Here is a 24,323-nt window from a genome sequence, read left to right as displayed (position 1 = left end):
TGCAGTACTATGCAGTGTCAGGCCTTGCGATAGTAAAGATGTCAGAGACATTCAAACACATCCTTCAAGGCATAACACCTTAGGCATCCATAGTGAAACGTAAAGAAAGTATTTTTCCACCATGTGAACTGAAGCTCAAAATATAACGACAGTGGTAATAACACTCAACTCTTGTTTTTAGACGACCTTGCTAGCATTTATCACAATTCACACATACAGCAGACCAAAAATGCTCTCGTTGTTCTATTGTGAAAGCAAGGTAAGAATTCCAACGGCCTTACATTTCCCAACGGCACTTGAAGATGGATTCGACTAGAGACCGGGATCTGGCTGCGTGCGATCCCCAATCTGGACGAGTCGAAGCACGACAGTGTGCACAGATTGCTAGTCTAAAGGTGCAGACGTGTCAGTGCAGTGGCTGCTTACAGAGGACACACAGTACCCGAGGGGGCCCTATTGAGATGAGGGTGAGTGATATCAATCCACTGGCGAGGCCTTTCGGGACGACAAGTCACGTCACGGCACCATCCATAAGGTCTAGAACAGAGCCGACGCTGGACAGAGAGACGCTGAGTAAGAATAGAAAGACTTTTCTTTTTGTTGAGCTAACACCCGTTCCCTTTTCTCGCACCACACTTGTCTTGTCTTACCAGCACTGACTTGGCACACTCAGGTTAAGTTCACATACCATACAGGGCCTAACCTAACACAGGCCAGGTGAACTTTACCCTTCCAAACAAATAGAGAAATAGGGATCCCGGTTCCGTAATTGCAGCATTTTCCTCCATACTACTAGACAGCTAAGATATGATAGTATAGTCACTTAAGTGCTATCGTGATTCAGCATGCCTTCAATGAGTCACATCACATCCAAACACTAAAACAGGGCTGTGAGAGGGCCAAAGGCTCCAAGTGACACCATATTTCCTGTGTAGTGCACTACTTTAGACCAGGCTATTCCCTATGGGCCCTGGTCAAAAGTAGTGCACTACATAGGAACTAGGATGCCATTTTGGATGCAACCTTGAGATGAATCCACCTGCTAGACAAGTGGCGGGGCAGACATCTTAGAACAGGATGTGAAGCAGGTGACGATCACCTTATTAGTCACACGCGTGAGTTGTGGTCACACTGATGGATGTTTCTTGGCTACGACATGATTTCCGTCGGTGTTATTTCATTGTGCCGATGTCTTCGCTGTTATTACACAATGTAGAACATTGTAGAAGGCTGCATGTAGAACATTGTAGAAGTAAAGAGAAACTCTGGAATGAGTAGGTGTGTCCAAACGTTTGACTGGTACTGTATATACATCTCTGTACTGTACATGTATACACAGACCGACCGACCAATAGAGAGAGAAAGAGAAAGAGAGAGAGAGAGAGAGAGAGAGAGAGAGAAATAGAGAGAGAGAGAAAGAGAGATACAGAGAAAGAGAGAGATAGAGAGAGAGATACAGAGAGAGATACAGAGAGAGATACAGAGAGAGATACAGAGAGAGATACAGAGAGAGATACAGAGATAGAGATAGAGATACAGAGCGAGTCCCCACTGGCCCTGGGTAAACCTTGCTGATTCAGTCCCAATGTGGTTCCAGCCGGCTGGGTGCATTGTGTGCAGCAAGCTGGATAACCCACTTTAGATCCCTGCTCTGTGACTGACTGAGCACCTCATTGGACAGTGGCTGGGTAGCGGAGGGCTCTGGTGAATCCATGTCTATTGGGAGTTTATTTGATTTGATTCAATTTATTAGGATCCCCATTAACCGACGCCAATGGCAACAGCTAGTCTTACTGGGGTTCGACATATAACGAGAAAGACATTATATGGTCCTTCTGTGGCTCAGTTGGTAGAGCATCTTACTGTGGGTTCGGGACCACCCATACGTAGAATGTATGCACACATGACTGTAAGTCGCTTTGGATAAAAAGAAATGGCATTATTATATACAAAATACTTAACAATTTGCATACATTGAAAAATATGATCATGCACTGTGTGTGTGCATCTATTAGTTACACATACATGTCAGTACATACACACAACAAGTAGGTCACATGAGGGAGAGGCGTTGTGCCGTGAGGTGTTGCTTTATCTGTTTTTTGAAACCAAGTTTGCTGTTCACTTGCGCTATATGAGATGGAAGGGAGTTCCATGCACTCATGGCTCTGTATAATACTGTATGTTTCCTTGAAATGGTTCTGGACCTGGGGAACTGTGAAAAGACCCCTGGTGGCATGGCTGGTGGGGTAAGTGTGTCTGTCAGTGCTGTGTCTAAGTTGACTATGCAAACCATTTGGAATTTGAACACATTAATGTTTCTTATAAAAGCAAGAGGTGACGCAGTCAGTCTCTCCTCAACTCGTAGCCAAGAGAGACTGGCATGCAATCGTATTGATTTTAGCCCTTTGATTACATTGAAGATCAAGACGTTCCGCTCAGTTCTGGGCCAGCTGAAGCTTAACATGGACTTTCTTTGGAGCACTTGACCATATGACTGGACAATAATCAAGATTAGAGGTCGACCGATTAATCGGCATGGTTTCAAGTTTTCATAACAATCGGTAATCTGCATTTTTGGACGGCAATTATGGCCGTTTACATTGTAACTCATAAGGGAACTGCGTGGCAGGCTGACCACCTCTATACGCGAGTGCAGCGTCAAAAGGACCTTGTGGCTCCGATGAGCCAAGGTAAATTGCTAGCTAGCATTGAACTTGTCTTATAAAAAACAATCAATCTTCACATATTCACTAGTTAACTACACATGGTTGATGATATTACTAGGTTCACTAGCTTGTCCTGCGTTGCATATAATCAATGCGGTGCCTGTTAATTTATCATCGAATCACAGCCTAATTCAACTTCGCCAAACGGATGATGATTTAACAAAAGCGCATTCACAAAAAAAGCACATTGGTTGCACAAATGTACCGAACCATAAACATCAATGGCTTTCTTAAAATCAATACAGAAGAATATAATTTTAAACCTGCATATTCAGTTAAAATGAATGCATGTTAGCAGGCAATATTAACTAGGGAAATTGTGTCACTTCTCTTGCATTCAGTGCAAGCAGAGTCAGGGTATATGCAACAGTTTGGGCCTCCTGGCTCGTTGCGAACTGTATTTCTTCCTAAGAAAGAGCGTAATTAATTTGCCAGAATTTTACATAATTACGACATAACATTGAAGGTTGTGCAATGTAACAGCAATATTTAAACTTAGGGTTGCCACCCGATCGACAAAATACGGAATGGTTCCATATTTCACTGAAAGAATAAACTTTTGTTTTCAAAATTATAGTTTCCGGATTTGACCATATTAATAACCAAAGGCTCGTATTTCTGTGTGTTTATTATTACAATTAAGTCTATGATTTGACATTTGATAGAGCAGTCTGACTGAGCGGTGGTAGGCAGCCGCAGGCTCGTAAGCATTCATTCAAACAGCACTTCACTGCGTTTGCGAGGAGCTCTTAGCAATATTTGATTCACAACAGTGTTTATGACTCCAAGCCTATTCACTCCTGAGATTAGGCAGGCAATACTAAAGTGCCCATAAGAACATCCAATAGTCAAAGGTATATGAAATATAAATGGTATAGAGAGAAATAGTCGACGCATCATAATTCCTATAATAACTACAACCTAAAACTTCTTAACTGAGTTTACAATTGGCTCATTCATCCCCCTCCTCTCCCCTGTAACTATTCCCCAGGTCGTTGCTGCAAATAAGTATGTGTTCTCAGTCAACTTACCTGGTAAAATAACGGATAAATAAATAAATATAAACTGGGAATATTGAAGAACTGGGAATATTGAACCACCAGCTTTCATATGTTCTCATGTTCTGAAACGTTAGCTTTTTTACATGGCACATATTGCACTTTTACTTTCTTCTCCAACACTGTGTTTTTGCATTATTTAAACCAAATTGAACATGTTTAATTATTTATGATACTAAATAAATTGTATGTATTATATTAAGTTAAAATAAAAGGGTTCATTGTTCATTCAGTATTGTTGTAACTGTCATTATTACAAAGATATATCAAAATCGGCCGATGAATCGGTATTGGCTTTCTTTGGTCCTCCATTAATCGGTATGGGTGTCGGCGTTGAGAAATCATAATCGGTCGACCTCTAATCAAGATCAGATAAAACTAGAGATCGTGCTGGACATGTCAGGTGGTCAGTCAAATCTGTAGTCCCTGAACCAATCTATGCTGTCCTTTTCACCATCTCTAACATTTCAAACAGCTGCATGGCATGATAGCGAACATGGCTCGTTTAGGCGGGTGAGAACTGCAGTCGGCATCTCTCTCAGGGAAAACATGGAGGAACCATGCCATACATTAATATACAGTTGCCTAACTGTGTCATTTTAACTACGCTTTGAAACTCTTCGGGCAAGAGTCGAAAGAATGAAGTCGGTGGCTTTTAGAATGTTGTCGCAGCACGCTCTTCTACACACCTCTACAAACCTCTGCCAGAGAAGTAGGTGTGTCCTCCTCCTTCGCACAGCTCATTGTAAACCTCATCATGAGGATACACTGTAAATACAAATGTATGTGGACGCCCCTTCAAATGAGTGGATTCAGCTATTTGAGCCACACCCCTTGTTGACAGGTATATAAAATCGAGTGCACTGCCATGCAATCTCCAAAGACAAAACATTGGCTGTAGAATGGCCTTCTTGAAGAGCTAAGTGACTTTCAACGTGGCACCGTCATAGGATGCCACCTTCCAACAAGTCAGTTCGTCAAATTTCTGCCCTGCTAGAGCTGCCCCCGGTCAACTGTAAGTGCTGTTATTGTGAAGTGGAAACGTCTAGGAGCAACAACAGCTCAGGCGCAAAGTGGTAGGCCACACAAGCTCACAGAATGGGACCACAGAGTGCTGAAGGTCATAGTGCGTAAAAATCATCTGTCATTGGATGCAACACTCATTACCGATTTCCAAACTGCCTCTTGAAGCAATGGCTGCACAATTACTGTTCGTCGGGAGCTTCATGAAACTGATTTCCATGGCCGAGCAGCCACACACAAGCCTAAGATCACCATGCACAATGCCAAGTGTCGGCTGGAGTGGTGTAAAGCTCACCGCCATTGGACTCTGGAGCAGTGAAAACACTTTCTCTGGCGTGATGAATCCCGCTTCATAATCTGGCAGTCAGACGGAAGAATCTGGGTTTGGTGGATGCCAGGAGAACGCTACCTGCCACAATGCGTAGTACCAACTGTAAAAATTGGTGGAGGATGAATAATGGTCTGGGGCTGGATTTCATGGTTCGGACTAGGTCCCTTAGTTCCATAGCAACCGTTTGGGGAAGGCCCTTTCCTGTTTCAGCATGACAGTGGCCTCGGGCACAAAGCGAGGTCCATACATAAATGGTTTGTCGAGATCGGTGTGGAAGAACTTGACTGGTCTGCACAGAGCCCTGACCTCAACCCCATCGAACACCTTTGGGATGAATTGGAACACCAACTGTGCGCCAGAACTAAGCTCCAACATCAGTGCCCGACCTCATTAATGCTCGTGGCTGAATGGAAGCAAGTCTCCACAGCATTGTTCCAACATCTAGTGGAAAGCCTTCCCAGAAGAGTGGAGGCTGTTATAGTGGCAAAAGGCGGGACCAACTCCATATTAACACATGATTTTGGAACGACATGTTCGAGGAGCAGATGTCCACATACTCTTGGTGATGTAGTGTATGAGCATGCCTGGCTGACAATCATTTTCATAGCTTCAGGCAACAGAATATCTCACCGGGTTGCCAACCCAGCTCTCACCTGAGAACACATGGAAATGCAATAGAGCCTGAACCAACCTGCAATAGTCCTGCTTTCCCAACACTCTTGACGTTCAACTGGAGAAAACACTCTATTTCTAAATCTAGCGGATAACTAGTCCTAAAATCACAATACACCGCACTCCAAATCCAGTCTTCTATTCCCGATATCCATAATATCTTAAATATTTTGGTACCCCTCCAGCCTCATCTGTACTGACATGTTTTCAAAGGAATGTCACTGAGAGATTGAAGCAACGTTATCTTGTGCCCAGGTATCTCAGGGGAGCCTTTAGAAACATTTGTATACTTTCCATAGAGAGCCAACTAGCGTAATCATAGCGTTGATACAATTGCATCAGTAGCCTGTATTGCACTGGAATATCTCTGGCACTTGACACGTTTAGCAAAATAACGTTTTCTAATCTTAATCTAAATCCATAGAAGTGCAAAAGTACTTACATTGGATCAAAAGCAACGTCAAAACAGTCCTCTTTGGATTCAACTCCATCGTTCCAAGAATGAGAAAAAACGAGGTGATGAAAGCGGGCGCCTCTTCGTTCCCCGTGCAGTTTTAACTTCAGCAGACCTCTCACGGTTGTTGAAGTTCAGAACGGGGCGCTCGGGTCGGTTGACACTAGTTATCGAAGCCACAAAGTACAAATGATATCATGGGGGGAAAAAAGCTTTTTGGTCTTAATATAAGGTTGTGGTTAGGCACAAAGTTAGCAGTGTGGTTAAGGTTAGGTTTAACATCAGATTTTTTAGAAGAAAAAAAAAACATTTTGGAAATAGGCGAGGTTTAGCCATAGCTATGACTTTGTGGCTGTGGTAACCAGTAACAGCCTGCTTGGCACGGCAGAGACATACTGACATTTCAAGGAGTAGCATACAAATACAGGACTACGCTTTTATGTGGAGAGAATGACACCAACATGAACAAGCCCCTTTTAATATCACATGTTAAGCCCATTTTAATATAACTTGTCTGAGTGAAAAGGCACCTATGAATTAGGGCCGGACCTAGCCGTTTGGGGGCCCTAAGCAACATTGTTTAAAAACATTTTGTAAACTGGAGCAACATTGGATTTTCTTTCACAAATCCCTTTCTAATTTTGTAGACTGTGGTTGTGTCTTTATTTTCTTAGTTACTCAACATGAAGTTTACTAGCAAAGACACATCTCACATGATGACTTCATAATAGAACACTGCACCTACAACAGTCACACTGTGGGATGTGGTGAGGTATGTGTGGTGACAGTGTGTGAAGTTCTCTGGGACTATTCTATACAGGCAGGAAGTGCTTTATCTTCTTTAGACTCCTTATAAGATCATCCGTTCGAGATAACTATCTGCTGTATACTGTACGTAGGCTGACGTATGACAACAACCTATCCCTCAATGTCAGTAAGACCAAGGAGTTGATCGTGGACTACAGGAAACAGGGGGGGGGCAAGCACGCCCCCATCCATTCCCTAAATTCTAGACCTCAGCTGTATCTGGTAATGAATGGTGTGGCTGTTGAACAAGTTTACGAGACTAAATTACTTGGTGTTACCTTAAATTGTAAATTGTCATGGCCGAAACGTGTAGATTCACTAGTTGTAAAGATGGGGTGAGGGCTGTCTCCAAAAAGCAAGTCCTGCAGGCTCTAGTTTTGTCTAATCTTAATTATTGTCCAGTCGTGTGGTCCAGTGCTGCAAGGAAAGACCTCGTTAAGCTGCAGCTGGCCCAGAACAGAGCGGCACACCTTGCTCTTCGGTGTTATTAACAAAGGGCTGATATAAACACTATGCTGCCAGTCTCTCTTGGCTAAGAGTTGAGGAGATACTGACTGCATCACTTCTTATTTTTTTATAAGGAACATTTAATTTGTTGAAAATCTCATCGTTTGCATAGTCAACTTACACACAGCTCTGACACACACATTTACCCCACCAGACATGCCACCAGGGGTCTTTTCACAGTCCCCAAATCCAGAACAATTTCAAGGAAGCGTACAGTATTATAGAGCCATTTTTGCACGGAACTCTGTTCCATCTCACATTGCTCAAACGAACACCAAACCTTGTTTAAAAAAATAAATAACATATAAAGCAACACCTCAAGGCACAATACCTCTCCCTTATTTGACCTAGATAGTTTGTTCATATGTATTGATGTAGTTCTGTCCTTGTCTACTAATGTTCTGTATTATATCATGTTTCATGTTGTGTGGACCCCAGGAAGAGTAGCTGCTGCTTTGAAACATCTAATGGAGATCCTAATAACACACCAAAATCTGCATCGACGGGGCTGCAGTGGAGCAGGTCGCGAGCTTCAAGTTCCTCGGTCCAAATCACTAAGGACTTCAAATGGTCCACACACTCACAAATAGTTGTGAAGCAGGCATGACAGTGCCTCTTCCCACTCAGAAGGTAGACAAGATTTGCCAATGGGCTTTCAAAATCTTCAAAAAGTTCAACAGCTGCACCATTGAGAGCATCTTGACTGGCTGCATCACTGCTTGGTATGGCAACTGCACCGCCCTCAATCGCATGGTGCTACAGAGGGTGTTGTGGACAGCCCAGTATATCACTGGGGCCGAGCACCATCCCATCCATGACCTCTATATCAGGCGGTGTGTTAGAATGGCCCGGAGAATTGTTCAAAACTCCAGACACCCAAGCAATAAACTGTTCTCTCTGCTTCCAGACGGCAAGCGGTGCACACTCATTTGCTCACACACGCGCGTGTGTACACACACACTTAATTTGCTCATACACATAACATACACACACATTCATACTGACTCCACACACACACACACAATCATGTACACTGTTGCTACTCTGTTGATCATTTGTCCTGATGCCTAGTCACCTTACCACTATACATATCTACCCCACTATACATATCTACCCTTCCCACTCCAGTATCCCTTGTAAATATGGTATTGACACTGACCCTGGAACTGACCCGGTATATCCGAAGTATGTAGCTTACTTACTTTTTCATGTTCTTCTTATTTTATTTCTGGCGGGGGCACTACTTTATAGTACTACTGCTATTGATTACTGCATTGTCGGGAAAGAGCTGGCACGAAAGGCATTTCACTGTGCTTGTGCACATGACAATCAAACTTAGTCATGCAGTACCTGCTACAATTCAAGTGCTTAGTGACACACCCTCTTTTTTTGTCTTTCAACACAGACATGGACATTCGCCAATGAGTCATCGTCGTGATGCGGTAGTCTGATTTAGGGGATCTTGGACTATTTGTTTATCAAGCCCACCCCGCCCCTGACCCCCGTCCATTCACAGTTACCTCCCCGAAAGACTATACACCATTTCCTCAAGCTCTCAAAAAGTCTCCAACTATTCGGTCAGGTAGTAAATGTGAACATATTTCTCCAAACTTGTTTGGACCTGAGTATCAGGGTGTGTTCGTTACAATCCTCTACAGCAACTGACATACCATGAGACAATACCAGCTGCACTACAGTAATACTCTGACCCATAGGTTTGATCTTGGGACAGTGACGGATACAGTACCCTCGGAGCTACCCTTCGGAGATAATACAGGTGTTGTTTACAATGTGTTTAAGATATTATTCGTTGAACACACTGTTGCTCTTCCCACTTCACATCAAAAGAGGTTGAGAGACATAGTAAACAGTATTACGGAACTCCGAGGCAGAGCGGTGGTCAGGGTTCTCTCTCTCTCTGTCTCACACCACAGATCCCCAAATAATACCCATCTGGTGTTATATACCTGACCCGAGACTGAGATAAATTAAACAGAACCACAGCTCTCCGCATTTACAGTGAAGTGGCAGGTTTCACAATAATATGGTCATGAATTCCTGGAGGATGAAAACACAAACTGTGTCTGTCTGTCTGTCTGTCTGTCTGTCTGTCTGTCTTTAGTTATTGTTCTTTATAAGACACAAACACCTAGAACACACAAGCATAATCATAATGGAAGCTGCCTTGCCCCTTTCCTTTCAATCTGAAACCATGAAGCCCATCCCGTGTGTGTAATGGGGTCAGTATGCCTGCATTGCCCAGACTGCCCACTGACTGTGAACAAGATCCAGCTGAAAGGATTAACTGATGTGTGCAGTAATCCCAAACGCATGAGCAACCTGTCTGCAACAAAATAGCTGGCTTGCTGCCGGCCCTTCAGAGAGAAAACGTTGACTTTTTTAGCACACAGCAAAAACTCACGCAAACATACACACGAACGGTGGCACTTATGCACGCACACAACTAACTCATCCGCTATAGCCTACAATTATACTAATTCAGTTTTATGGCATGACTTACGACATTGATGCCAAACATTAAAAAACAAGGCTTTATTTTTTTTTGGCATAAGATCCTCGACAACATGTGCAATGCTTTCTAAATGCTTTCAAATCTGTGCTAATGAGAGTACATACAGTATGACAAACCAGTGCATTAAGTGGACATTTCACAGCAGTGTGTATGACTGGACCATATCAGTCAGATGCAGGCTCAGCCCCCTCCCTCCCTCCCTCCCTCGGTCAAAGTGGACTGAGACCATAGATCAGTGATCCTCAAACCCGCTCCTGGAGAAGTAAGTAATGCAGGTTGTTATGCAACCGTAGCGCCATCACACCTGATACAACAACCCCTTGAGACAGACTGTTAACATGAATGTTATTAAATGTCAAATCGAGGAGCTGGTCAGCACACACAAATTTGGTTCTGGGTTTCAGAGTACGGTTACTGATTCAACTCATCCGTAATCAAATCTTCCAACGCCTTCATCGGCTGACTCCATCACCGCCGAGCTGTGACAAATCAGTTCTCCAGAAGGGGAGAGGGTGGAGGATCGCTGTGTTAACATTATCTTACATATTGGACAGACATTTGATCTTTATTACTTGTGCTTTCAAAAGTGATGAGTGAGCTGATGAGTGTCTCTTATATACAATGCAACGTATGCAAAATATGGGAACAAAATGCAGATAGATTCAGGAGGAGAATAAGCCAAGGTGCATAAACATCAAAAGAGGGGGGACATTCACGAGTGTCACATGGTGATTTCAAACCTCTACCGGTCCGTCACAGGCTGTCAAATCACCCCCAGTATGTGACCGTCAGTCGCCCAAGTTTCCCCGATTTTGACCGTCTTCATGACAAACGTCTTTTTGTTCGGCGCTACGGTCAAATGAAGACATCAGGAATCTGGTTACACTCCACTGAGAGGCTTTCTGGGTGACTGTAGGCTACCTCACGAATCAATCTCCCAAAATAAGAAATGACAGAAAAGAAAGAAGAGCCCAAAAAAATAATCTTAGCGGATGGAGGCTAAATGAATCTAGTTCCAATGCACATTTTGTTGGACATTTCGATTTTCGATCAAAATATAAGACCAATATTTGTATTTTAAAATACTACTTTTGTTTGTTTGATCTAATTCAGATGATGTCAAAGCTCCATATACTCCATATTATTAAGGCCGAACATACTCATTATACTATCACCATACTATCATACACCTGAGCACCTGAGAAACATTGGAGCAAATGAGTTATTTTCTCTCTATTACTGACATATACACTCTTAGAAAAAAGGTGTAAGTAGATCCATACAGGTTCTTCAGTTTGTCCCCATTGGGGAACCCCTTTCGGTGCTGGGTAGAATCCTTTGCAAAAAGAACCCCCTGTATATGGTTCTACCAAGAACCGTTTTATCATCATCATCTAAAGGTTCTTCCTTTTATCTTTGGAGGGTTCTTCCTAGTACCCTTTATGAATGGTTCCACCAGCCTTATTAGCCTTCACCTTTAATTATTTATGACAATATATTACATATAATATAATAAGGCCTTTCTTTAAGGGCCTAGTTATAGCCGAACACAGTGGTGTTAGGAATCTCCTGGTTTACATGCCACATCAGGCCTGCAAGTCACATTATGCTGGCTTGCAAAGTGATGTGTAATTCCTATTGGAATCCAGCCAGAGTTAGGATAGCCAACAAGTGGAATTATTAATCAGCCCCAACCTGCATTCAGAATGACTGCCAGGTCAGGGAAGTCTGAATACTGAGACTGAGTCATCTAAACTGGAACAACCATCTAAGTAACAAATCCAACAGATTGGATCAGTTTAGAAAACAGTATGTTATTTATCTTCGTGTAGCATAAAATGTATTAGCCAATCAATGTACATGCAAAAACAGAGATATTACAGTAAAAGAAAAAAAAGATCCCTGCATGCTGGGAAATACTATATATGGCTCTATGTACAATCCTTCTTGCCTTTCTTCCAAAAATGGTTCTTAGCATGTTAAAGTTTTTAGGTAGAACCCTTTGCCTTACAAAATAACCCTTGTCTTCCGCAAAGGGTTCTTCTGATCCAAAATGGTTCTTGGTAAAAACCCTATCTCTCTGCAAAGAACTCTTTTGGAACCCTTTTTTCCTAAGAGTGTAGGGCCTTCTTGATACATGCTGGATTTATGTCCATTTTAGCTTAAATTCTAGGAATTGTTGCAAACAACTTTATGTACAAGCTTTACATTCACTTACATTAACAGCACAATCGAAGGTTTTCCTACTACTGTAAAGGTGCAATCTGTAAATGCTCTACCCCCATGTCGTGACAAGATGAATAAAAGTATTTATGTCAATAGCATCTATTCCTCCTCTTCTTTTACACAGAATATATTCTTTTGGTGGGTACACTCACATACACCTCTTTACTACTCGGAGGAACATTTTTGTTAAAACATACAACAACAAAAAAATTGAACTTAAAGACTGAGCTTGTAAGACTAGAACATTTTGCAAATGTCAGTGTGTCAAAAGCAAACATTCTGCTTAGAAGACGAGGAATGTGCCAAAACAGAATGAATAACACGTTTTAAGATATACCATAGGTTGACAGTGTTTCATTAAAAAGTATCAAACAACTAGGACACAGGATTCGAACCCATCGCAGATTGTCTGTGCAAACCCACCAGAGTTCACGTGGACTTGGGCAACTTTGGTTTAATGCCATAGTCTGGGGTGTTTTTAGTGGCATTGGGATGTTCTAAGTAAACCTGAGAATGTTTTGTTCTGTTGTATAAAGCTGATAAGGTTGTGGCATCATATGATCAGTTCTGAGTCAGGATGCCATACATCTAAGTCTTCTGATGTCTCTTCTAGCTTAGGTCCGGTCCAGGTCTTGGTACCCAAGTTGGATAGACGGAAGACCACAGTGTACAAGCTCAATGTTTCCCAAGGCTTCTCTTTCCACTGAACCCGGACCAAGTTGTTATTACGTCTGGTAGACCATGTTGTTCATATAGATGGGCCACATCACTTTCAGGTGAATAGGTTGGTGCAGAACCATAGATAAACTCTGGCTTTTCCTCTGACCTGATGGCATTCAGGTGAATGGGTTGTTGTGGTATTTCCTACGGTATCTCCTCTCACTGACCTGACAACAGACCTAAAGACAGTGGGGCACAGACAGACCTACAGGGTGGTGGGAAGGGTTAATTCTTCATGTCCTCCTTCTCCATGTCCTCCATGGATTTTCTTTTGAAAAATCCAGCCTGGTAAACGGAGCAAAGGAGAAAACATGGAATTACAACCCAATTCAATCCAAGTCTGAAGTTTGATTTGGATTTGAAATGGATTTGGATTTGAATGGAAATGGATTTGAATGGATTTGAAAGTGTATTGCACACATGGTCACACATGTTGAACCTCTCTATAATGCAAGCCTGTGCTATGTTATCTCTTCCCGATTGACACAAGCAGACAGAAGGTCGTGAACACCCACATACCTTCCATAGGGCGAATATGACCAGTGCCAGAATGAGAAGTCCTATTAGGATACTGACTATAATGATCCACAGCGGTATACCTCCCAAAGCCTCTTTAGACACCTGGATCTTCACCTGAGATAGAAACGAGAGTGTTACACGGCCCAGAAAACCAGCAAAAAGGACAACAAGCAAACGCATCAAATCGCATGAAAATGTATAGGTCATTGCTCTCACATCTCTGGCGTTATTCGCGGTGCTCAACATGAAGAGATCCGTGTTCTGGTTCTCCAGGGTGGCATGAACTATCATATGAAGGCTGGTGAACTCTGCCTGCTCAGCAAAGAATTGAATCAGATGAGTGAATCAGAATCAGTCAAAAAACACAATCATTCAATCTTTCATTCAATCGATCGATCACTCCATTATACTCACTTTGATAAAGGTGGGCTTCCACACCCTGAAGGTAACATTGACCTGGCTGTTGTTGACGTGAGGGATGGAGCAGTCAAATGACTCACATGGGTGGTCCTTACAGCCCTGCAAAGAAGAGGATACACACTGTGAGACACACGCACAAGCGCAGACGCACACACACACACACACACACATTGTTGACTCACCACCAGGAAGTCACTGAGGGTCTCTTTTTTAAGGTTGAGAGTGTGGACATTGTTGTGGTTTATCTTTAAAGGGTTAATCAGATGGCCGGCATGGCATCTCACATCCTGTGGGAGACAGACAAGATCCACCGACAAATCAACCATCAGTCAATCCATCACATTGGATCGAGTTGATCCACACCACTAAAATTCTGCAGTCTGGTTGACTTCACGGTGTGATTATCTGTTGACCGGCAGAGAACCCTGTGCAGAGTCTCCGTCTATGCTACAGCACATGTACCACAGGGCGAGAGAGAGAGAGAGGCCTTACCTGTGAGGAGGTGACGTGAGTCAGGTAAAGCAGGATGTTCTCTCTGGGTGAGAGGTACGGGTACTTCACCCTTAGCTTCAGAGGAGGAGTCGCCATATCCACATCCCTATTAATCTGGAGGTTAGAGATACGGTTTAATAGCGGGAGCCGGGTTCACCGAGATTTCCCCCACCCAAACTCATTCTCGTTGCAGGGGATGAACGATGTTGAGAAACGGGTCGATTGTAAATGAATGATTTCTATGAGCAGCGTGACGTGAAATGGAGCTGTTAAATAATACGTACATCTGAATCTGTCTTCTCTGCTCTGATATCGGCATGATCAATCATCAACACTCAAGTGTGTGGTTGTGAGTGTGTGTGCTGTTGTAGCCCATTTACTTGCACAACGTCGGCATGAATTCAAAGCGCTGCATGCGGCCACGCCATGCAGACAGCAAGTAGGCCTACAGGCTATACAGAGCGCCGCTCAAAAAGACGGCCATAGCCTATAACTAAACGTCCATAGCCTATAACTAAACGTCCATAGCCTATAACTAAACGTCCATAGCCTATAACTAAACGTCCATAGCCTATAACTAAACGTCCATAGCCTATAACTAAACGTCCATAGCCTATAACTAAACGTCCATAGCCTATAACTAAACGTCCATAGCCTATAACTAAACGTCCATAGCCTTATAACTAAACGTCCATAGCCTTATAACTAAACGTCCATAGCCTATAACTAAACGTCCATAGCCTATAACTAAACGTCCATAGCCTATAACTAAACGTCCATAGCCTATAACTAAACGTCCATAGCCTATAACTAAACGTCCATAGCCTATAACTAAACGTCCATAGCCTATAACTAAACGTCCATAGCCTATAACTAAACGTCCATAGCCTATAACTAAACGTCCATAGCCTATAACTAAACGTCCATAGCCTATAACTAAACGTCCATAGCCTATAACTAAACGGCCATAGCCTATAACTAAACGTCCATAGCCTATAACTAAACGTCCATAGCCTATAACTAAACGTCCATAGCCTATAACTAAACGTCCATAGCCTATAACTAAACGTCCATAGCCTATAACTAAACGGCCATAGCCTATAACTAAACGTCCATAGCCTATAACTAAACGTCCATAGCCTATAACTAAACGTCCATAGCCTATAACTAAACGTCCATAGCCTATAACTAAACGTCCATAGCCTATAACTAAACGTCCATAGCCTATAACTAAACGTCCATAGCCTATAACTAAACGTCCATAGCCTATAACTAAACGTCCATAGCCTATAACTAAACGTCCATAGCCTATAACTAAACGGCCATAGCCTATAACTAAACGTCCATAGCCTATAACTAAACGTCCATAGTCTATAACTAAACATCCATAGCCTATAACTAAACGGCCATAGTCTATAACTAAACGTCCATAGCCTATAACTAAACGTCCATAGCCTATAACTAAACGGCCATAGCCTATAACTAAACGGCCATAGCCTATAACTAAACATCCATAGTCTATAAATAAATGGCCATAGTCTATAACTAAACTCAACAAAATTGTTTCTGGGATTATGGCTATGCTATGCTTTTAAATAGCACTTCCGGTTTGAACAGGAATACCGGGATGCCCAGTAATTTCATGCAATTTTCTCGAGAAAGAAAATTGCTAAATTCTCTGGAAAAAAATATTAAACCCTAGTCAGAGAGAATCAGTAAAGTCACAGGTCTTTCAGTCACAATTGAATCACATTTTAGTTTCTTCAAAAGCTGAGGCAACTCAGAATGTGTGTCTTACTTTTGGGCACCACTTGGCTATATCTAACCAGGTCTTAGTCTCTCACCAGACTCAGGGCACTCTGACTAACCAGGTCTCACTAGACTCTGACTAACCAGGTCTCACTAGACTCTGACTAACCAGGTCTCACTAGACTCTGACTAACCAGGTCTCACTAGTGTATAACTGGGATGATACTGTATGTATGTACAGTACCAGTCAAAGGTTTGGACACACCTACGCATTCCAGGGTTTTTCTTTATTTGGACTATTTCCTACATTGTAGAATAGTGAAGACATCGAAACTATGAAATAACACACATGGAATCATGTAGTAACCAAAAAAAGTGTTAAAAGATCCAAAATATATTTGAGATTTAAGATTCTTCAAATTTCTTCTTTTTGCCTTGATGACAGCTATGCCCACTCCTGGCACAGTAAAGATCAAGAAAAACTCTGGAATGCGTCGGTGTGTCCAAACTTTGGACTGGTGCCGCATGTCTCACCGTGTAGCTGATCTTGACCTCTTCTCCTATCACACTGGTGCCGTTGAAGACCCTGGGGTGCTGCTCTCCCTCTTTCACTATGATGTGGTCCTCCTTCATGTGCCTCTCACTGAGAGACGGAGGAATGAGGAAAGGAGACGGAAAGATTTGGAAAACGGTCAAACTTTTTTTTTTTTTGTGGTTTTTTGTTTTGGAACCTGTGCAAATAAGAATGCGCTGCATGTGTTGCAGGCACTGTCTGTACTCACGCGGTGAATCTAAGTCCGGCCTCGTACTTCACAGGGATGGAGATTTTCACAGAGTTATCAAAAAGGGTGCTGTTCACTTCGTCGCTGTCACTGTAGTAAGGGGAAAGCCATTGCATTAGAATTTTGACATTACGATACTTCTTTTGATCGCTCATGTATTTTCTGTTGTCGTTTTAGATTTAGACACCGTTTAGACACCATGGCTTACTGTACCTGGTCGCAGTTACGTTGATCTGAATTTCCTTCCAGATATGTGCAGGGTTGACTTCAAACAGGATCTTAAAGACCTCCTGCAGAGAGAGAACAAGCAGACACATCAGCGGCCTGAAGTCCATAGTGAGTCTAATGGTATGAGCATATATATGTATTATTGCAACATTTTGCAAGGATTGTCTTATATATATACAGTCCCAGTCAAAAGTTTGGACACACCTACTCATTCAAGGGCTTTTCTTTATTTTTTACTATTTTCTACATTGTAGAATAATAGTGAAGACATGATAACTATTAAATAACACATGGAATCATGTAGTAACCAAAAAGGTGTTAAACAAATCAAAATATATTTTGGGGATTTTCCAAAGTAGCCACCCTGCCTTGATGACAGCTTTGCACACTCCTGGTATTCTCTCAACCAGCTTCATGCATTTCAATTTACAGGTGTGCCTTGTTAAAAGTTAACTTGTGGAATTTCTTTCCTTAATGCGTTTGAGCCAATCAGTTGTGTTCTGACCAGGTAGTGGTGGTATACAGAAGATAGCCCTATTTGCTAAAGACCAAGTCCATATTAAGGCAAGAACAGCTCAAATAAGCAAAGAGAAACAACAGCCCATCATTACTTTAAGACATGAAGGTCAGTCAATGCGGAACATTTCCAGAACTTTTCAAAAACAGTCAAGCGCTATGATGAAACTGGCTCTCATGAGGACCGCCACAGGAATGGAAGACCCAGAGTTAGCTCTGCTGCAGAGGATACGTTAATTAGAGTTACCAGGCTCAGTCCAAATAAATGCTTCACAGAGTTCAAATAACAGACACATCTCAACATCAACTGTTCAGAGGAGACTGTGTCGATCAGGCATTCATGGTGGAATTGCTGCGAAGAAACCACTACTAAAGGACACCACTAGCCTAGTGGTTAGAGCGTTGGACTAGTAACCGGAAGGTTGCGAGTTCAAACCCCCGAGCTGACAAGGTACAAAATCTGTCGTTCTGCCCCTGAACAGGCAGTTAACCGACTGTTCTTAGGCCGTCATTGAAAATAAGAATGTGTTCTTAACTGACTTGCCCGGTTAAATAAAGGTTAATTTTTTTTTTTTTTTTTTAAATAAGAAGAAAAGACTTGCTTGGGCCAAAAAACATGAGCATTAGAGCGGTGGAAATCTGTCCTTTGGTCTGATGAGTCAAAATTTCAGATTTTTGGTTCCAACCTCTGTGTCTTTGTGAGATGCAGAGAGGTGAACGGATGATCTCCGCATGTGTGGTTCCCACCGTGAATCATGGAGGAGGAGGTGTGATGGTATGGGGGTGCTTTGCTGGTGACACTGTCTGTGATGTATTTAGAATTCAAGGCCCACTTAACCATCATTGCTACCACAGCATTCTGCAGCAATACGCCATCCCATTTGGTTTGGGCTTGGTGGGACTATCATTTGATTTTCAACAGGACACTGACCTAACACACCTCCAGGCTGTGTAAGGGCTATTTCACCAAGAAGGAGAGTGATGGAATACTGCATCAGGTGACCTGGCCTCCACAATCACTCGATCTCAACCCAATTGAGAGGGTTTAGGACGAGTTGGACTGCAGAGTGAAGGAAAAGCAGCCAACAAGTGCTCAGCATATGTGGGAACTCCTTCAAGACTGTTAGAAAAGCTTTCCTCATGAAGCTGGTTGAGAGAATGCCAAGAGAGTGCAAAGCTGTCATCAAGGCAAACAGTGTCTACATTGAAGATAAATATATTTTGATTTGTTTAACACCTTTTTGGTTACTACATGATTCCATGTGTTATTTAATAGTTATCATGTCTTCACTATTATTCTACAATGTAGAAAATAGTAAAAAATAAAGAAAAACCCTTGAATGTGTAGGTGTGTCCAAACTTTTGACTGGTACTATATATTTACAAAAAAATATATGGAGGATTGGAAATGATGCAGACAATCTATCTGCAATATTAAAGCTGATCTACCCCCTAAAAATAAAAAATAGATACATATTTATAAAGAAATATATAATAATAAAGAAACATCTTACCTCTACATTGCTTTTGAGGAATGGATATCCCACAGCACACTCAACTTTGGTATTATTTAGACTACAGTCTTTTTCTTTGGGCTGCGGAGTAAAGGGAGAAACATACTGACAGAAATTATGACTGAGAAATGAAATTTGGATGTTCAAGACAGTAGAAGTTGAAAGAACTGCAAAAATCACTGAAGCTGGAGACTCATATCTCCCTCACTAGCTTTAAGCACCAGCTGTCAGAGCAGCTCACAGATCACTGCACCTGTACATAGCCCATCTGTAAACAGCCCATACAACTACCTCATCCCCATACTGTATTTATTTATTTATTTATCTTGCTCCTTTGCACCCCCAGTATCTCTACTTGCAGATTCATCTTCTGCACACTTATTTGTATTGCTTTTAATATTTTTAATGAATTTATCTTATTAACACTTTGTTCTAGCTAGCTATTTGTGTAGGTAGCTATCAAGTAAACACAATGATCGAGTTACTCTTGTAATTTTATTGTTTTAAGTCTTTTGCTTGTAGTGTGATTTGTCTGTTTAATTGCTATATTGTAATTACTTCGCCACCATGGCCTATTTATTGCCTTAACTCCCTTATCTTACCTCATTTGCACTCACTGTATATAGACTTTTTGTTTCCTTTTTTTCTACTGTATTATTGACTGTATGTTTTGTTTATTCCATGTGTAACTCTGTGTTGTTGTGTGTCAAACTACTTTGCTTTATCTTGGCCAGATCGCAGTTGCAAATGAGAACTTATTCTCAACTAGCCTACCTGGTTGAATAAAGGTGAATATATATATATATATATATATATATATATATATATATATATATATAAAATTATACAACTGTTATAAAGACAGCGAGGAACCTCACCTCGACCTTGACGTAGTTTATGTTTTCAGTAAAGCTCAGCATAACTTTGGTGTTGTACGCATTGTCTTTGCTGTTTCTAGTGGTGATCAGAACGTGGAACTTCTCCTTGTTCGCTTTGATCACAAGACTGCAAAGAATAGGAAAGTTACTACCGTAGCAGGGTAAATGTAATTTGGGCATTTCAACTGAAGCAACACAAGAGGGCGCCAAAGTACATTTCAAGGGCAACATAACTGCTACTGAACTGTCACATAACTGTTGACAGTTTGATGGACTGAAGAAATACAATCATTGTGATAATACCTTTGTATACTTGGCACAGCCTTCAGCGATAGGTCAGCTATGCACTTGTCATCGGTCCCACAGTCCACCAAAGGAATCTGAATGACATGTGCATGGTTACAAGAAATACAAAACATGTACAAGACAGAACTAGCAAGAAAGCAGTCAAAAACGAATTCACTTGCTTAGCAGTTGCGTCAAGAGACAGTGAATTGTCTCTGTTCTTGTTTGCTTTTGACTGAAATAGTGAAATGCATTCCTAACATTTGATCAAGATCAAGTGTCTGCTCCCAAGAATGACAATCTGGGATTTTATACAATGTCTTAGGGAAAACATAGCGCTTTCGTGTGATAACTATGTGTGTGTGTGTGTGTGTGTGTGCACTTGTGTATTTGTTCCAACACCACGCCCTGTTACTGTATAGTGAGGGCACACTCCTCTAGTGTAACAGAAGAGCATCCTCCATGACCCTGAGTAGCATGTTGTACCAGAAACATTGTATATAACAGTGGAGGCTGCTGAGGGGAGGACGGCTCATAAAAATATCTGGAAAGGAGCGAATGGAATGGCATCAAACACATGGAAACTCATTTCGCTCTAGTCACTACCACGAGCCCATCCTCCCTAATTAAGGTGCCACCAACCTCCTGTGGTTGACGAGATGGTATTGTCTCCGCCCTAATAATAGGAGTCGTCCCAAAGACAGGAAGGCAAGTGGTCAGCTTATCGGTCAGTTTATCGGTCAGCTTATCAGTCTGCTTATCGGTCAGCTTATCGCTGTATTCCTGTGTGGACAGATGTTGCTCGGAGTGGACCCTCTCACTTCGCCACTTCCTCTCTGGTTGTACTGAGAGTGGTGCGGTGTGTTTGATAGCATGAGAACTCAGGCCTGAGAACCAGTGAACACGTGCTAACTTTATTAAACAGACATGTAAACTTGGATGTAATCGCACTCTGGAATTTGAGGCTTTGAGGAATCCCTGTTCGACCACCGCGTTATTCTCCAGCCACATGTTTTGGCTCTCCGTCCGTCTGGCAAATAGCTCATAAGAACTATGTGTGTGTGGGAGCGCCACTATGGAAACAGGACAACTGCCTGTCAGTGTTTTAAAGCTCATAAGCCTCTTATATGAACTAGTCAAGGATGGAGGACAGCTGTTGCTGATGATAAGTGCTGCAGAGAGCATGACTGTGTAAAGTACTGATTACTGACTTCTCTGCTCACACATTGCATATTCACCACTGTATTATGTGATAGCTGAGGTATAATCCAATCAGTAAGGTAGGAAATCAATGTGTGCACACATAGCCAGTGAGGGCCTCTAGTGGCTACAGAGGGAAGCAAGCCAAGGTATACACAATTCATGGCAAGCCAAAAGTTACTGGTGTGTGTGTGTGTGTGTGTGTGTGTGTGTGTGTGTGTGTGTGTGTGTGTGTGTGTGTGTGTGTGTGTGTGTGTGTGTGTGTGTGTGTGTGTGTGTGTGTGTGTGTGTGTGTGTGTGTGTGTGTGTGTGTGTGTGTGTGTGTTAAATCAGGCGCAGTGTGGTTTATTTTACCGTTTTGTTAAGTGACGTTGGTAGATCTCCATCCAGGACGGGACCCGTGTCCTCAGCCAGGCCAAACTCTAAGGAGACCATTATTGGGTCTCTGAAGTCCAATTTAGCCTAAAGGGAGGAGGGGCTAATGTAATTACATGTACAATGTATCCAGGGGCATCATGCACCATTTATTTTAGAGCGGGGCGTGATGTAGGTGAGGAGGGAGCGGTGGTGGTTGGAGAATCAGGGATAATTTGGCATTTTTCAAACATCTGAAACAGCTTTACCTGTAAGCTAGAGACATAATCGTTATGCCTCATTCTATGTAAAATATATATATATATATGTATATAAATAAAAAAATATGTATATTTCTCTGCATAGGTTATCAAAGTATACCTCTTTATACCTGTTCAACTGTCATTTTAATTATTATTTCTAAAGTTTAGCAACATTTCCAGCAGGCATGTCAGCTAAAATAGTTAGACAAGCTAATCTAACTTGAGCGATAGCCTGAAATGGCTTGGTGGCTAGTTATGAGGTTGGGAGATTGGGAACCTATCTATCTGGCTAGCTAAAGCTAACTTCATCCAATTCCTAGGTGGCTAGTATTACAGAGAAACAGCTAAATATTGTTTGGTTTATGTATTCATCAAGAAGGAAACAAGAGGCTACGTAGCTTGATCAAATTCATTTACAAACGTACCTCCTGCCCTTCACCGGCTGCTAAACATCGAATCGAACGTGGTGTGTGAGTCACTCCACACTCTCTCTCCTCCTCCACTGAAGATACTGTATGCACTAGAGCAGGGATGGGCAACTTTGATGGGGGTGGGGGCCACCAAAAATCTGAACTCATCATGACGGGCCGTAGTAGACTAGCAGGTCTGTGTACCCACATCCATACCCACATATACAGTCAGAGCTGGCCCTAGCCTTTTGGGTGGCCCTAAGTGAAATGTTGTTAGGGGGACCCCCCCCAACAACTTGCATTCAAAACATTTTAGCGACCCCCTTCCTGACAGCGGAGAGTTTTCATTTCCTGTAATTCTATCGGCACCCTCCAACCATCCACCAGCTCTCCCTCATTCTCTCTCTCTCTCTTTTCTTTTGTCTCTCTTTCAAACTCCTCTCCTCTCTCAAATATGCCTCTCTACCAGTCTCTCTCCAACGTGCCGATCTCCCTCTCTATCTCATCTGCTTTCTCTTTCTCCTATTTCTCTCCCTCCCTCTTACGCTTATCTCTCACCCGCTCTCCCTCTGCCCCTCTCTTCGTCTCTCTCTCTCTCTCCACCTCTGTCTCTCTCTCTCTCTCCACCTTTCTCTCTCTCCACCTCTCTCTCTGAGTTCCTGTGGGTAGTTTAATAGTCATCGTCGGGGCATTCTCTTCACCTTGCTTTGATCAGTATAAAGCGTTGGTTCTGGTTCCCATTACAGTCAAGGTCTTCTGTCATTTAAAAGCTCTCTTCTTTTCATCTGGCCTCCTCACTAAAACCGTATAATGTACAACTATCTGACACAAAACAACCAATAGAACAATTAACAATCAATGTAAAGTGAATCTATTTTTAGGCCACTTTTAAGCTGAAATGTTTGTATGTACAGTAATGGGCCTTTTGTAAAAGTGGTTGTTTTACCTTTTCCCTTTGATCAAGGGAGGGAGATATTTCTCCACTTTCATGTTAAGAGCGTTCCTACCCAACCTGGACTCAGGGATAGACGTAACACAGTAAATGTAAACTGTCTCCCACCATTTCGTATAATATGTGACGAATTACAATTCGTACAATAAGTTATGAATCTGCAAAACGTATGATATGTTCCAAATTCCACTTTGTTGTGGTTAACGTTAGCTTGGTGGCTAACATTAGCTAGGCTAGAGATTAGGGTTAGGAGTTAAGGTTAGGGATTAGGGTTAGGGGTTAGGGAAAGGATTAGCTAACATGCTAAGTAGTTGCAAAGTAGATAAAAGTAGTAAGTATTTGCAAAGTTGCTAACTAGCTAAAATACTAAAGTTGTCTGTGATGTGACTCGAACACGCAACCTTTGGGTTACTAGACTTTTACATTACACGCCCACACATCCATCCTCCCCGACCAACTTCCTTCCTTTCATTTTTGACTTAAGCAGCCTTCCTTCTTATGCAACCATACCAAATGTACACTATTGGCACCTTTTTTTCTATCTAGAACCTTAAAGGGTTCTTCGGCTTTCCCCAAAAGAAACCCCTTCGAAAAACTCTTTTTGGTTGCAGGTTCTACCTGGAACCAAAAAGGGTTCTCCTATGGGGACAGCCGAAGAACCCTTTTGGAACCCTTTGTTCTAAGAGTGTAACATAGGCGAA

General features: G+C 42.2%; 2 protein-coding genes across 4 annotated transcripts in view; both read right to left on the bottom strand.

Annotated features, from left to right (window-relative positions):
* LOC118387897 (integrin alpha-2) overlaps window positions 1-8,889 on the bottom strand; it is a 39,850-nt gene extending 30,961 nt beyond the window's left edge. Inside the window, exon 1 of one of the 2 annotated variants that reach the window (XM_052525945.1) lies at window positions 8,784-8,889. Coding sequence is in view for 1 of the 2 variants with exons in the window: in XM_052525944.1 (XP_052381904.1) it covers window positions 6,256-6,304 (49 nt within the window). In the remaining variant the exon portion in view is untranslated. Of the gene's footprint in view, window positions 1-6,255; window positions 6,675-8,783 lie in introns of those variants that run through there. The other variant, XM_052525944.1, reaches the window with a different exon arrangement.
* A 1,225-nt stretch (window positions 8,890-10,114) lies between these two features.
* Window positions 10,115-24,323, bottom strand: part of itga1 (integrin, alpha 1) — a 67,489-nt gene continuing 53,280 nt past the window's right edge. For both annotated transcript variants that reach the window (XM_035776715.2, XM_035776716.2), the window contains exons 18-30: window positions 21,998-22,105; window positions 20,462-20,538; window positions 20,159-20,285; window positions 19,281-19,361; window positions 17,236-17,312; window positions 17,023-17,112; window positions 16,775-16,883; window positions 14,492-14,605; window positions 14,182-14,286; window positions 13,994-14,098; window positions 13,796-13,891; window positions 13,580-13,693; window positions 10,115-13,345 (exon numbers count right to left, since the gene is read on the bottom strand). In XM_035776715.2, the coding sequence (XP_035632608.1) occupies window positions 13,286-13,345; window positions 13,580-13,693; window positions 13,796-13,891; window positions 13,994-14,098; window positions 14,182-14,286; window positions 14,492-14,605; window positions 16,775-16,883; window positions 17,023-17,112; window positions 17,236-17,312; window positions 19,281-19,361; window positions 20,159-20,285; window positions 20,462-20,538; window positions 21,998-22,105 (1,263 nt within the window). In that variant the 3' untranslated portion in view covers window positions 10,115-13,285. The remainder of the gene's footprint in view (window positions 13,346-13,579; window positions 13,694-13,795; window positions 13,892-13,993; window positions 14,099-14,181; window positions 14,287-14,491; window positions 14,606-16,774; window positions 16,884-17,022; window positions 17,113-17,235; window positions 17,313-19,280; window positions 19,362-20,158; window positions 20,286-20,461; window positions 20,539-21,997; window positions 22,106-24,323) is intronic.

This window comes from Oncorhynchus keta, chromosome 9 (assembly GCF_023373465.1).
Source record: "Oncorhynchus keta strain PuntledgeMale-10-30-2019 chromosome 9, Oket_V2, whole genome shotgun sequence".
In the NCBI taxonomy this organism is placed as follows: Eukaryota; Metazoa; Chordata; class Actinopteri; order Salmoniformes; family Salmonidae; genus Oncorhynchus; species Oncorhynchus keta.
Note: the sequence above shows the minus strand (reverse complement) of the source record. Positions and strands in the feature narration are given on the sequence as shown.